General features: G+C 40.7%; 1 protein-coding gene across 7 annotated transcripts in view; it reads right to left on the bottom strand.

The window, feature by feature from the left end:
* PHF2 (PHD finger protein 2) overlaps positions 1 to 14,629 on the bottom strand; it is a 145,207-nt gene that overhangs the window by 60,157 nt on the left and 70,421 nt on the right. For 6 of the 7 annotated variants that reach the window (XM_073352167.2, XM_073352168.2, XM_073352165.2 and 3 more), the window contains 2 exons: positions 9,146 to 9,231; positions 4,082 to 4,196 (listed from right to left, as the gene is read on the bottom strand). In XM_073352167.2, coding sequence (XP_073208268.1) covers positions 4,082 to 4,196; positions 9,146 to 9,231 — 201 coding nt within the window. Of the gene's footprint in view, positions 1 to 4,081; positions 4,197 to 9,145; positions 9,232 to 9,647; positions 9,725 to 14,629 lie in introns of those variants that run through there. The other variant, XM_073352169.1, reaches the window with a different exon arrangement.

Here is a 14,629-nt window from a genome sequence, read left to right as displayed (position 1 = left end):
AGGGCTAGTAAGGACAGTGCTTTTCTGCACCTAGGTGCCATTAAGGTGCAAAGAGTGAGCCTTGAGAATCTGATCTAAGGACCAAAGTAGTTGTGCAGGAGGTCAGACTAGACAATCATAATGGTCCGTTCTGACCTTAAAGTCTATGAATCTAGTAAGTCAAGGAGCAGATCCCCAGAGATGGCCTTCTGAGAAATTAAGTGCTCTTAGTCCTAGATGGATATCTGGTGCCTCAAGATGCAGAAGAGGTGGTATTAGCTCATGGAGGGTTTTATGCTTTAAGGAACAAGGATACCTCTTGAGGTAAAAGATACTTAGCTAAAGATGAGCTCCACCTAAACTCTATGCAATCTGTGAACTTGAAGAGGAGCTATTTAACTAGGAACAAGAAGCAAAGGGTGGAGCCATTAAATTACAGCAGAGTGTTAAATGGAATGAGCCAAATTCACCTGTCACTGGTGTAAACAGGTGCAGATCCCATAAAAGGTCCTCTGACAAATTCATTGGTGATGCAAGTTACACTGTGAGTGTAAATGGGACATAAAAGGAGTATAAGAGACATAAGTTGTGCAACTTGCACCAGTTTGGGAATGCAAAATTAAGGTAATCTACACATGTTAAGGAGGTGCAAATGGGAGAGATGTAGCAGGAACAGTAACTAACAGGAAACTGCCAGATAAAGTATGGGTTGGATGCTTTATATTCTTCTTCTTTTAAATTCTCCTGTCACTTTTCTGCTATACATTCTCTGCCACTCAGCATAGAAATTACATTCAGGTTATTCAGCCAGTGAATGCCCAGCTGGTTCACATTACATTGGTTTATCACTTAAACCCTTATGCTTGCATCACAGCCCAGGAACACCCCACACGTAACTCGCATGTCTAAGTCACCAATGAATTTGGTCCCGTAAGAGTCCACAGAAGCTCACAGATAGGAAGGAGCTCAATGAAAGGAGCTCTGAATCCACCAGAGCAGTTGGCAGCTGTTATTCAGAAACAGAGACCTTATCAACTAGGTTGAGGCACCTGAAAATTGTGGGATTTACATGTTTTCGTTTTAATGCTACTTTGGTATTAATAATGTAGGAGCTGAATCCCAGTCAGCCATGATAAGCCAGTCACAATATGTATTACTGAGCCCTGGTGGAATAATCTCTTACCCCCCTTTCCCCTGAATACCTCACTGAGTGCCAAAATATGGGTCCAAGCATCTCAAATGCATCATTTATCTCTCCCTGCTACCAGCCCTGCCTCCAAACTGATCTCCAAATTCTAGAGCGGCTCCGCCCGGATAGCCAACCTCACTGCCTGACGTGATATTTTGATGTGTACTTTGGGACCAGCAGGCTGATTTTAAATGTAATTTTTTTAAGTGTTTTAGTGGTTTTGTTTAATGTATTGAATTTAAGGCCCTTGGCAGATACTGATTTGTTGTTTGTGGGGGAGGCGAAGAAATCGGTAAAGACACAAAATAGAAGTGTAAAATCAAGCTGACAAAGTTAACTTTCTTTAGGCCTGGAACACAGGAAATGAAATGAGCACATTGTCACAAGGCAGAGTTCCATTTTTGTCCCACTTTCTTTTTTGGCTCTCCCCTCCCTATTTCCTCTGATCTCAGTCGGTCCTTGGATTCCTTGACCACAAGGTTTATGGCTTTCGGTGCGTTTCAGTAACACAATTTCACCTCAGCTTTGTGCTATGACACAGGCAAGAGGTTTCAACTTAAAAATTAAAAAAAAGCCCCTTTGTGGGTTTGAGAGATCTGGACAGTTAGTGTGGGTTTTGGTCTGTGAACGTCTGCAGGTTTCAACTGCACCAACTATTTTCATTATTAAGTCAGTCTTAAAATAGCAAAGGGCCCAAAAGTTTTTTGTTTTACTAACATCACAACTGTAAATGGCTGAGGGATAAATCCTGTGATGAACTGTTTGCAAACTCCTCCTTGGAACCTCTGCTTCAGCACTGGGGATTCTCTTTTGTGCACAATCCATCTTGAGCAGAAAATGGTGAAAACAAACTGAGGGCCAAATTTACAGAAGCTGCAGAATGACTCAAAGCCAAGAAAGATGCAAATGCAAGACCTACAACTGCATGCGAACCTCTCTGATTTGGGAGCACACACGTGAATACACATGAACATGGACCAGGTGAAAGTCAGACTCTTGATTTGAATAAATCAGTGCCAGATCCCTCAAGCTGTTGATCACCTCCTTTTAAGGTGTCAAGTGTCTTCACCTCCCACTGGAGTGACTGGCAGTTGAAGAGATCCAGCAAAAATCCCCCCACCCCCCCCAAAAAAAAAAGTTTGAGAAGGAATTTGTCAATTTGCTCCAGCTAAGCAGTTTAAATGTGGCCACTTGATATTTTAAATCTATTGAATATTCTATTGTGTTTCACCTAGTAATTGCAAGAACCACTTTTGTTAAATTCTGTGGCCTGTGTTAAGCAGGAGGTCAGACTAGATTATCATAATGGTCGTTTCTGGCCTTAAAATCTATTAATATAGCTGCAAGATTTGGTAAACATAGTTTTAAGTGGCCAGTCCAAAAACGGCTAAGCTGAAAACCAAAGAGTTCAAAGGTCTAAAATCATACAAGTAAAATTGTTAAGCATTAAGTTAAGTGAAAAATACACCTATACACAATGTTCACAAAAGAGAAGCTTTAGCAAATAAATTTGCAGCTGTTTCCCCATAGAGTAATGATTTGGGGGCAGATATTTTAAATTAAGGCAATCTTCTCCATAAATTATAGAACTTTTGTATTTACCGAGTACACTCTACCTGCCTCCAAACATGATTGTGAAATAGTCTCAATTGTTACTTAGATCCACTTGTAAGAACCAGAAAAAATAACCATTCTGATGAACAGAGGTACAGAGTTACAAAATAAATGTGTAAAATGCCCACTATCAATACCCCAAACAAGTTTTTGTTACTGTAGCAACTAAGGATGTGGCTACTTTTCTGATCAAGCTGAGATGAACTTCAGAAAAGTCTGCACTATGCTTGAGCACGGAACGTAATTCATCAGGTTTCTCACCTAAGTATTACTGTGTGGCAATGTCGTAGGGCGTGACGCTCCAGCATGCATGCTTGCAGCCTGTCATGGCCCTGAAGGCTCGTTGCACTCAGCGATTAGTTCACACCAGATTAGTTCAACCACTCTTTGTGGGGTTTGATTTATTCATTCCTTCTACAGAGAGCAACTAACTTATTTAGCTGCTCAAGTCCATGCCCTCTCTGGGTCCATGCAAGAGTCTCGTTCAATTACCTCCCCTGTTCATGAGGTCCCAGCCCTCGTCCCAGAGCTGGGCTGTACTTTGGACAAACCCTGTGTCCCTCTCCTTAAGACAGGAGCCTCCTAGCAATTCCTCCTTGGAGCTGGAGTTGTACTTTAGGCCAACTGTAGAGCCTTAGGCAGCTGCTCTTCCACCTGGCCCTCTTCCCAGTCAGCCCTTCCACCCTCAGGCAAGGAGAGTTCAGCAGGCAGAACTTCCTCCGCAGCTGTTTTCTCCCTGATAACTCAGGACCCTGGAGGAGCCTTCTTACTCCCTGCCATATCCACAGGCGTCTGCCCTGCTATGAAGGAGGCAGCATTTATGCTGGCCCTTCTCCCAGCTCATTCTTGATTGGCTGGGTGAGAGTGGAGCCTCCACCCCTCTCTCTGCAAGGCTCCAGTCCTTAAAGATATAGTAACAGGATTCCTTCTAGATGCTACTTCTTCCCAGGACCCCTTCAGCGCCCGTTTTACAGGTGTTAGTAGGGAACAGGACCCAGCTAACTGGGGAAAGCACCTGTTTTAATAGTGCTGCACCAATGTAACTGAGAGGAGACTTCGAGCCATTACACGTAATGACAATCACTAAAGACTTAAAGTCTGTGAAATTAGCTTAAAACTAGGTCTTTACATGGCAAACGTTCACATGGGGAATTCTCTTTCATTCACTCCTCTCCCTATGCTGTATATAAACTAAGCAAACAACATTCACCACAGTTCCTCCTCCACTTGAGCACAAATTATAATTGGCCACGTGCATCACAGTAATCGCACTTTTACCTACATAGCTGAATAACCTACCTCGGAAAAGTTCGACTTCGAAGTTCCTTTATGAAGACTTGACTCCCATTCTGTACGGGTTTGACCTCTGTTGACTGCCCGGTATCGTGTTTATGCCAATTTCTTTTCTTTTTCACTGAAAGAGAGTGAATTGGACAGCACCATATGCTAAGTAGGGGGTCTTTATTAAGACATTCTGTGAGAGAAAGTTCTTAGTAGTACTTTCTATGCAAGCCAAGAAAAGAGAAGCCCACTATGCAGCACTGTTAATTTTAACATTGTGTTCTGATCCACCATTAGACAATTACACTGTAGCCTGAAGATCTATTACATACTGAACCATGTTCGTTTGTAACATAAGGAAAACCAGACGGATAATTGCTGAGCTCTACGGCTATCACAAGCATTAAGCAAATGCAGGCTCCGGATAACATTTTGTACTTGCCAGACTACACACTTAATCTTTATTGTAAACCTCCCAGAAAATCTTCTCTTCTGCTCTCTCAATTTGTAGCATAGATCATTATGAACATGCTCTTTCTTTGCCACACCTTTCCAAGGGCCTGAGCCAAAGTCAGTGGAAGTCTTGTTATTGAATTCAAGTGGCTTTGGATCAGGCCCTAAATACAAAATACCTCATTCTGGCAAGAAAATCTAGTATCCATGTTTAGTATAAAAAGACACAAGTTCACATCCAATCCAGTTTTTGGATCGCCTTTCATTACCATGCTTCAAAATGCAAGCCAGACTCATACTATGTTGATGGGGCAGAGCAGAATGCCCCTGGCTCATGCTCTTAATGAATCACAGACATTTAGGCAAGCTGATCAGGGAAATGGGATCAGCTGAAATATGCACAGTCAAATCAAGTCACATATCAACTTGCTTCTGACTTTTCTTTTCAACAGTCACTTAACACTGGCCAAGAAGAACCATTCCAGTTTTTACCAATTATCAGCATTAAATCTCTCAGCTGCTCCTGCTTTTAGACTGACATGGGGTGTTTATTGCGGTAGGAAATTACTGACATCAGAAATGCAGTCTCCCCTTATTTTAACCTTTCTGCCCTCAGAGTTTTCACTTTCTTTTTGTACCCTGGGTTCATATTGTACCTAAAGGTGGGCAAGCTGGTTAGGATAAAATATGAAACCTGAGACTCCACAAAACCTCAAAGCAAACCCAAACTTTTCTTATGTTCAAACTAGTTTTGTGGAAGAAAGCCACCTGCTTCTATCACCATGACTGGACATGTGCCCTTCCACAGCCCTCCCCTTCCCCCCACACTTACTCTTTGACTACCAAAGGAGCTGGGAGGCCCAAACTATAACATCCTGAGACCTGGAAAAGTCACCTCTGTAGGGTGGCCAGGACTTTGGAAGTAGAGACATCTACCAAAGAATCCTTCCCACGTTTTTACAACACACGCTGGTTTTATTAGTTCCATGCTGCTTTCCAGCCTAGCTGGATATAGTCATTAAAGCTGCTAGTTCTTTATCTTAATGGCCCTCAGGCTTAGTGTATTAGTTCAATACTCCCAGTAACATAGGAATCAACCTCAATATGTACACCACTCCCTCCCTCCCACTTTCCCTTCCCATGACCCCCACCCATCTCCCCACATCCTGGTTCTGTTCCATATCAACTGGCCCAGCTAACCAGGCGGGTCATTAAAAGGATTCTATCATACCCCTTCTTTTATTTTTCCTCAAAATTGCCTACATATCTAGACAAAGTCAAGAAGCTGTAGATTATAATAAATACTCGTTGCAACTCTTTTCAATCAGCACACTCAAATAACATTGCAATTTAGGGCGATATTTTCACAAAGGGCATTTTTCCTATTGAAAAATCTATAGATTCCTAATTCCCATTTGAAATCTCCCTCTTAGAGGCTGCATCATGTAGTACAGCATTCTATCAGGGATTACACAACCAGTATCAGCCAATTTCTTTACTATATGTTTGTAGAATGCGTACCACAGTGAGGAGTATTTGATTTGGGCCTCTGGGAACAACTACAGCAGACATGTAATATATAATTTAAAATGATGAACAACTCCCAGAGCTGGCCAAAAAAAAAAATGCAGAGTTGTGGGGGGTTTTAGCAAAGAATGCAGAAATATTTTTGCAAAACTTGTCCATCAAAATTTTGAATTTACTAAAAATTTCCATAACACTAAAAGTTGGCTGGCAAAAGCTTTTTTTTTTTTTTTTTTTTTTTGAGAAAACTTTGTGAAAAAAATTGTCATGAAGATATCAGATTTTTCAACCAGCTCTAATAACTATATTCTCCAACTTCTGTCTCAAGCTGAATATACCACATGAATTCAGATGTATACTTAAACGTACATAAATGTATTTAGAACCAAAGGAAATCTATAAGCTCGTTTTGTTATCTTTTAATTGACACTATTTCAAACATTTGAGCCTGATTCCCCTTTTATTTATATCACTGTAACTTCATTGATTTCAGTGGAATTTCTCCTGATTTTCACGGGTGTGAAGGAAATCAGGCCAAATGTTTTCCCCGGTGTTATGAAAATGAACTAAGTTTATCTAAATAGAGCACTTAAATTTAAATAACATCAGAAATGTATTTGTGAACATGTATATTTTTTTTCTCCAAACAGAAGTATCGCCAAATTTCATTAAATCAAAATGACTTTAAATGTCACAAGCAATTTTCGGAAATAGTAGTCACCAAGTGACATTGCTAAAGAGGATAATGTAAGAAAAGGAAAATGATTTTTAAATTTGACATCTGGAGAGCATACATCATGGAACGCATTCACCAGAAGTATAAATATATTTAAAATCCATGCAAGTTACATAACAGAGACAATTAGTGAATATGTGCTTCTCTTTGCGAGCCTTGCAATAATTAATTCTTGGCAGTGAAATATCATATCTGGAAAAACACCTACTCATTTAATACAAAATTGATACTGCAAAATAACCCAGCTAGTTTACACATATATTGTAACCACTGTTCCCTCTAAGCTGTGCGCACGCACACAGATGCTAAACCCCGCGCACATGGCAAAACACCGTGCGCACAAAAATTTGCACAGAAGCATAACAATTTGCAGAGAAGAATTTTTTTGCACACACGGCCTGTCAAAAATTAGAGGGAACATTGATTGTAACAGTTAACCACAAATGAAATTCATAATCTCATACAAGTCCGGGAACACGCTGCACACAACTGTATGACAGAATAACTTAACATAGGGCCTGTTCCTGCTTCCACTTCAAGACTGGTCCCTAATTTTTCCAGTCTGTTGCAGTTACACACACCACATGAAACGGTGGAAGGATCACACGCTGACATTTCATTTTTGCAGCGTGACTTATACCCCTTTTATTTTATGGCTATAAGAACCTACATAATTGGGTTTTTTTTTAAATGGTCTTGAAAATTGCTGTTCATTTTGAGAAACTATAAACATACAGATCAAGCAAATCAGTTTGTGATATTCCAGCAATAAACTAAGATTTCAGTACTAACGTTGCAGGTCTTTACACTATTCCACTCTAATGACTGATTTTGTGATATCATGATACGGTATCTTAGATAAAACAGTGAAAAACACCCTCATTGCGTTGTTGTTGTATTATGACACTCTACTTCTGCCACAGCTGCAACCACATATGTTTACAAGACTGTTGCAGTCGCAGTGTTTTTGATACAGCACCTTTATATCTACCATATTGTGCAATACTGACTGTGGGAGACATTTTGCCAAAGGCAGATTTTGTTAAGGAATGGAAAGCCAAGAATTAGAAGTTAGCTGTTATTTCAGCTCTACTTGTCATAATTGGTATATTACTCTTGTATATCTTCTTACTGAAGCAGCCAGTGGTTGAATTCTAAGATTACACACCCATGTTTTCTTATGTAATTAAAATTTAATTCCTGACTACAAACTTATGCTTCTTCTGTCTGATTTTTTTTCCACATTGAAGACTAGGTGTCTTCCGTCATTCATAATTTACAGCCAAATGGAAGCAAGAAAAGCATCAAATAGATTTTAACATAACCCAAGAATTTCACTCGGAATCTAGAAAAATCATGCTTTATCTTCCACATTGAGGCAATGATTGACTCTGCGAATCTTCAGTCATACCACTTCTTTTCCAGACAAGCCATTTTATTGCTAAATGATTCACTCTGAGGATGACTTGTAGTTATTTGTTTGACCTATTCCTGATGTATGTATGTCACTACAAATTTGAAAAATAGGCAGGGTGATGCTTTCAAACCCACCTAGAGGAAAATTAGGGTAATATTTTTCCTCTTCGTGGTCTTAATTGTAGTTTGTTTCATAACAGCGACAATCTCTGCCAATTGGTAGCATATTTATAATAAAATGCTTTTAAATTAAGCATTTAGTTTTTCACAATGATTGGGGAAAGGATATTCTTGTATAGTAAACAGAATTCTTTAATTCATTTGATCAAAGCAAAAACACCCTGCAGTTCTTTATTAGGTAAAACCCGCACTCACATCAGCAATCTTTTCATACAGGTGGGAGTTTTGCCTGAGAAAGAACCAGCTCCCCCAATGTACCCTAAAATTTTAACCCAAATTGCCATTTAACCCACATGTGCATGCCAGACATAATACAATGTTTTTTATTCTTGTTATCAAGACGACAAAAGCCATAGTATAATTACTATAAGTGACTGCATCAGATCTATCTACCTATCCAGGAACTATTACAGCCTGTACCTAAGTGCCTCGTTAATGGATTTTATCCTCAACACCTCGGTGAGGTAGGGAAGTGTTATCTTCATTTTACAGATGTGGGACTGAGCACAGGGTAGATGGAATGATTTGCCCTAGATTACATACAATGACTGGGCTAGGCTAAGCAAGGAAATGAATTCACATCTCCCTAGTCCCAGTCCAAGTGCCCCATCTTTGTTACCCTTACTGTGTTTTGAATCCCACTGTAGCAGGACTGCCATATATAACAGTAAGAAACACACTTAAATTAAAATATATCTTTTTATAACCAAAAATTGAGAAACTAGCCATTGCTTAAACTTGAGATGGCACAGGAATCAAGCATGTATACTTACAAGTAGACTTTCCATGGGTTTTCTCACAGTTCGGACAATGATAGATATCAATATCTGGTGCCTCCTCTTCTTCTACGCCAACACAACTGGAATATTAAAAAAAAAATAGACCATCCTCAGTCTGGCTCTAAAGGTGCAAATACACAAAGTGATCAAAAATTTTACTTTGCAATTAATATGCAGCCATGTTAATCATTAAGGGTATATCAAGGAAAAATGTGATGAACCCCTTTTGTTTGCATAATGTCAGGTCAAATGCCACTGCAGCCTACACGACTGGGTGAGTGCTGAAAGAGGTGTCTCCCAGACACTTGTGTGCCAGTTCAATATGGGCCTCCCTTACAGAGTGGTAGAGACTCTGACTAAAATTTCTTTGCTCCATTCACAAAGACCACTTTAGCTGGCTGGGACAAAATAATATTCCCATCTACACACAGTTCTGGAAATTCAATCCACCCCAAAGGCAATAAACAAAACACAAACCCTTTTGCAAAATACCTACGGACAGTTGTTAGACAGTATGGCACTGCTGGCAAGTGATAGGGACACAATAATATACAACATGCACAACATAAGTAGATTCCATCTCTGTTACAATGTCATGAAGAAGAGAAGGAAAGGGTGACACACAAAGCTCACTGCACTTTTGGCTGCCAAAATAGGTTGTATTGTGGCAGCTGCTCGGAACACCCACTGAGATTATTTTGGATGTCACAACATATGTAACAATACAGTGCAGCCTGCGGGCACGCTGTGTGAATGCAATTCAATGGCAAACCAGAGCACTAGGAGGAAAACAAAAGTACATTACAAAGGAATGAAGTACCCGAGATAAGAAGTTGTTGTACAGTCAAAGTGGAGAGCAGCCAGACAAATGATCAAACTCCACAAGGAGCAAAGGCAAACAGGATTTTTTTCATGCTTGTTCTGCCTAAAACAGCCCAGACTATGTAAGGCAAATCTGAAGCACAGAAAAGAGAACTTCAGTCCTCCATGAATCAGGCTGGAATCCTAAGGATACAGCCCCCCATTCCTTCTTCCATAGAAGCTGCGCTCAGGACCCAAGGCTGGGGGAGAGAAAAAGGTAGATCTATACCATCTTTGCCTTGATCCCCTGGGCTGCCAGGGACTAGTTCAGTCCCCAACATAAATTAGACAGTCTCAGGATTGCTCTAACGTACACTAGTTACAACAGCTTCAAAGGGCTGTTACACTAGCCAGGGATTGCCAGAGTGCCCTAACTGTAACCCTTCTGCGGGTATGTCCCCTATGCCAGAGGAAGGAGGATGGGCTAGATCCAGGAAACTCCTCAGCTGTAGAGCTCCAGCGTGCAAAGGGGACATATTGTGGGTCAGAATCTGATCCACAATCTTTAACTGACTATTGGTAAAGCTGAGTGCATTCCCCCACTATAAAAATGAGTGAACTTCACTTTCACAGAGACAGGCAATAGGGGTTTGTCACAGCGCCACTTCTGCCAATAAAATTATGCTCTCCCGAGTCACTCAACTACAGCAGTACCAGCATGGGCCATCTCCTTGTAATATCTGGGGAAGGTGAAGAGTTTTACTAAAACATGGATGGAGAAATATTTGACTCCTGAAATGCACTAAAGCCCTGACCACACTAGTCTTTGCAAAAGTGTGCCTGAAACCATTTTTGAAACCCAGTTTAACACAACTCGCATCTATATCTAACATGATTACAAACCCTGTGACCACCACATTAAAAACATCCACACCAGGAGGTGGTCTATAGCATTGTTTCCTCTAGTATGGTTATTGACTACCATCTCAAAAAACACTGTTTCAATTTCTGCCAGAAATCTTCTTGACTGTTTTTCAACATTTGCACTAACAAAATGTGACTCGCTATGTGGACAGTACCCCAGGCTCATTCGGAGTTGAACTGTATATGTTCATCTAAGCCCTGCAACCAAAATAATACAAAACATGCTTTTCTCCTGAAAGAACCCTAAATAATGTGAATGCTAAAAGTTATAATAGTGTAAGGGAGAGGAGAAGTGGATCCGTGCAAAACAAGTTCTACCACATCAACCCATTTGTTTGAAGGTCCAGTCGCTGAGTTGTATTGCTAGCATTATCTGGTCGGTATGGCGATAAAAATTTTTTGACTCCTGTGTAAAAATATAGATATGGCTGTAGCTGTTGGCATTGCTCTAATACTTCAACAAATACAAAAGAAACTATCTCTCTAAATTGTTCACTTGGAAACCTACAGAAAAAAATTAAGGACAGGAAAATTATCACAACAATCCAGATCATTAGGGTCAAGGATTTTACAAAAAAAAACGAGGAGTCCCTGTGGCACTTTGGAGACTAACAAATTTATTTGGGCAGGCAGAAAAATGCCAGATTAGCCATCAGAGAATTTAAACAAACCTCATAAATGAGCATAAGTAAAACAAAATTGTAGGATTCATATCTCCAAGAAGCTGCATCAGCTGCTTATGCCACTGCTTTCAACTTGTCAAGCTTAGTAAAGGTATGGATTAGGCTCTAAAGTGGTGCTTTGAAAAGTCTATATTTAGCTACGTTAAGCAGCCCAGAACAGGGGAAGCTACTTACCTTGCTTTATGAAGAGGTATGAAAAGCTACTAATAATGAGGCTAAGGCTTGAGGGCTTGAGTGTATGGAGGGACCTGTTGCTCTTATGGCAACAAAAGTTATTTAAGGAGAATCAAATAGGAAAATAAGAATAATGTACAGCAAACAGGATCAGGCTTCACTCTCACACTGACCCTAGATAAACAGGGTATCTGATGACCTTTCAGTCATGTTGCCTCACAAAGGGGCTAATCAGTTCAACTGATTCACCTAGAGTTAGGGGGACCAGACAGCAAGTGTGAAAAATCAGCAAGGGGTGGGGAGGTAATAGGCGCCTATATAAGACAAAGCCCTGAATATTGGGACATGTAGTCATCCTACGTAGGGTATGGTTTCTGCACAAGGTGTGCATATTTATATTTACTAAGGCTCAGACTCTGCCACATTCATCCAAGAGTAGTTCCACTAATGAGTAAGAGGGCAGAATCTGGCCCTAAAGTCCCAGAGTGCCTTGCTGCAATGATTCAGACAACCTTTATCCAAACTCTGGGCTACTTTCGGAGCCCCTTCCTCTCACTGAATAGTGCCTTACTCCACAAATAATCCTATTGACATCAACGGTATTATTCATGGGGGAAGGTACTATTCCATATGAACAAAGCCTTCCATTCAAGACATGTAGACACCACCACTCCCTAAAACCTCGTCTACACTATAGAAGGTTAGTTAAAAACGGTTCCCTCCAGTGCTGCCAGCAATTCAGCTGCACTGACTTACCCCCTGTAACCTCATTTTGGCTAAAGAACTTGACTGTAGGGATGGGAAACCCATGTAGATTTCAAAAAGTTTTGCAAAATTAATATGGGTTCATTAACTGCTTTCCCTTTTAACACCTTATTTTTCTCAAGAGCCATGTCATTCTTTAAAAAAAGTGTTTTTCTAGCTAAAAGAAACCCTCTGCTCTGTAGAAGAGTCCCCCTAAAATGTGGATGGCATGAGTGCCTGCTGTGCACTGTATTTATTTTTTCATGAGCATCTTTTCTTTACCCCTCTGAGTCTTTTTGCACAGTCTCTTTGTATTTCTTTGTCATGCTTCTCCCCCTCCCCCCCCCCCAACTCTCTTAAGAGGAAAACACATTTCGCAGTGCTTGGGTCAAACATTTGACCCCACACATACAGCGATCAAGTGGGTTCAAAGTTAAACAAAGTGAGATCAGATGTAACAAGTGTGGTATGGTAGCAGACTACAGCCAAAGGCCATGCTATAGTGATTTCCACATCAGTCTATTGCTATGGAACCTGGACATGATAGCACCAACACAAAGAACAGTGGCACCCTTGACCTATTATGCATATGAAGAGATGCAAACAAATCATACATGAGAGGTTCTGCAAAGCAACTGCAAATCCGGCACTGAAACAATAGTTATAAAAACGCAGCCAATGCTGAAAACAGCACAGGGAACTGGAATCCTAGCCAATATCCTGGGATCGCAGCAGCTGCCAGCCTCCTCACTGTCTGTTCCCCACTTCCAGAGGCTACGACTGCAAGGGGGCCACAAGCTGGCTTCTCCTTACTCTGTGCAGTTCCGCTCCTTTAACTGCTTGGGATGCTTGCAGCTGAAGTCCAGGAGCTGGTTTTCAGAAAGGATTCAGGGAGGGCACAGACAGCAGAGTAGCCTCACAAGAAGGTAAATGAGAGTAAGAGAGCAGAGCACTGCTGTTTCCCAGGTTTGGGGAGGGAAGGAAGGGACAAAGCAGTCTCTGAGGTGCTGTTCCTTTAAGGGAACAAGAAGCAACAGAGGGTGCAACAGCAGGAGGTGGAGCTGGGAAGCAGCACTCTGGGCAACAGCAGATTTATTTGACTCATTTGGGTTAGTGGTCTGAGAATCAGTTTTTAAAAGCCTATAGACACTATGGAACAATATGTTCACTTCTCAGCAGGATTCTCTCAACTCCCAAATCACACACAGAGTACCATGCAGATTACCCTTCTGAAAGAGGCCTTTACAAGTGTGGTACTGTTTGCAATGCAAGGACACCTAGGGTCCACCTAATTATCACACACAGAGCCACTTGTGTGTGCAATTAGGCATCTACTACAATTGTGCACACAAACACCATGAGTGCATGCCCTAATAAGGTATTGGTAGATTCCCCAGGCAGTCCCCATTTCTCTGGCTTATGAGCTGTCCCTTGCTACATTTTTGACATAGTGACAATTATGAAGATTTGCAGGACTGGGCATGTCCTCCTTTTGGAAGGCACCAGGTTCCCCAGGCAAATGCAGAGAGAGTGAACTTTTAATTGGTGAAGGATCAAGAGGAGGGAAATAAATGCTCCTGCGATGTCCTGAAAAAGAACCTCATTCATTATGACATTGATATTAACATGTGAGATGCTACAGCAGTAAACATGTCAGTTGGGGACCAAGGAAACATCTGGTGCAGAAAGTTATGATGATGCAAGGCATGCTAGTCAGGCAACAAGACAACAGGGTTCTTCCCAAGCAGAGAGAGAGAATCTTATAAATTCAGCTAAAAATGCTATTCCATTTTCTTGCCCAACTTGTAGAAAAGCCTGCAAAGATGGAAAAGGACATTAACCATCTATGTGTCCAAAACAGTTTCTTGTTAAACCAGTCTCCTTTAGCATGAAGGACAACCAGACTGGGGTGATTTTAATCAAGGCAATTTAAATAAGTGACTTAAATCACTTGATTTAAAAATATATGTTTAAAGTTTTAAACCATATTGGCACCTTGTAAAACTTGTTTAAAATTTGTGCTACTGCATCTTTCAATTAAAATTTAAATGATGTTATAGGCAGGGTATCGTATTTGAATTGTACAAAACTGCTGTAGTCAAAAAATAAAACCAAGAAAATTAAGGCCCTGATCCTGCAACCATTTAAGCAG

This window comes from Lepidochelys kempii, chromosome 7, assembly GCF_965140285.1.
Source record: "Lepidochelys kempii isolate rLepKem1 chromosome 7, rLepKem1.hap1, whole genome shotgun sequence".
NCBI lineage: Eukaryota > Metazoa > Chordata > Testudines > Cheloniidae > Lepidochelys > Lepidochelys kempii.
This window is presented reverse-complemented; position numbering and strand designations above follow the sequence as displayed.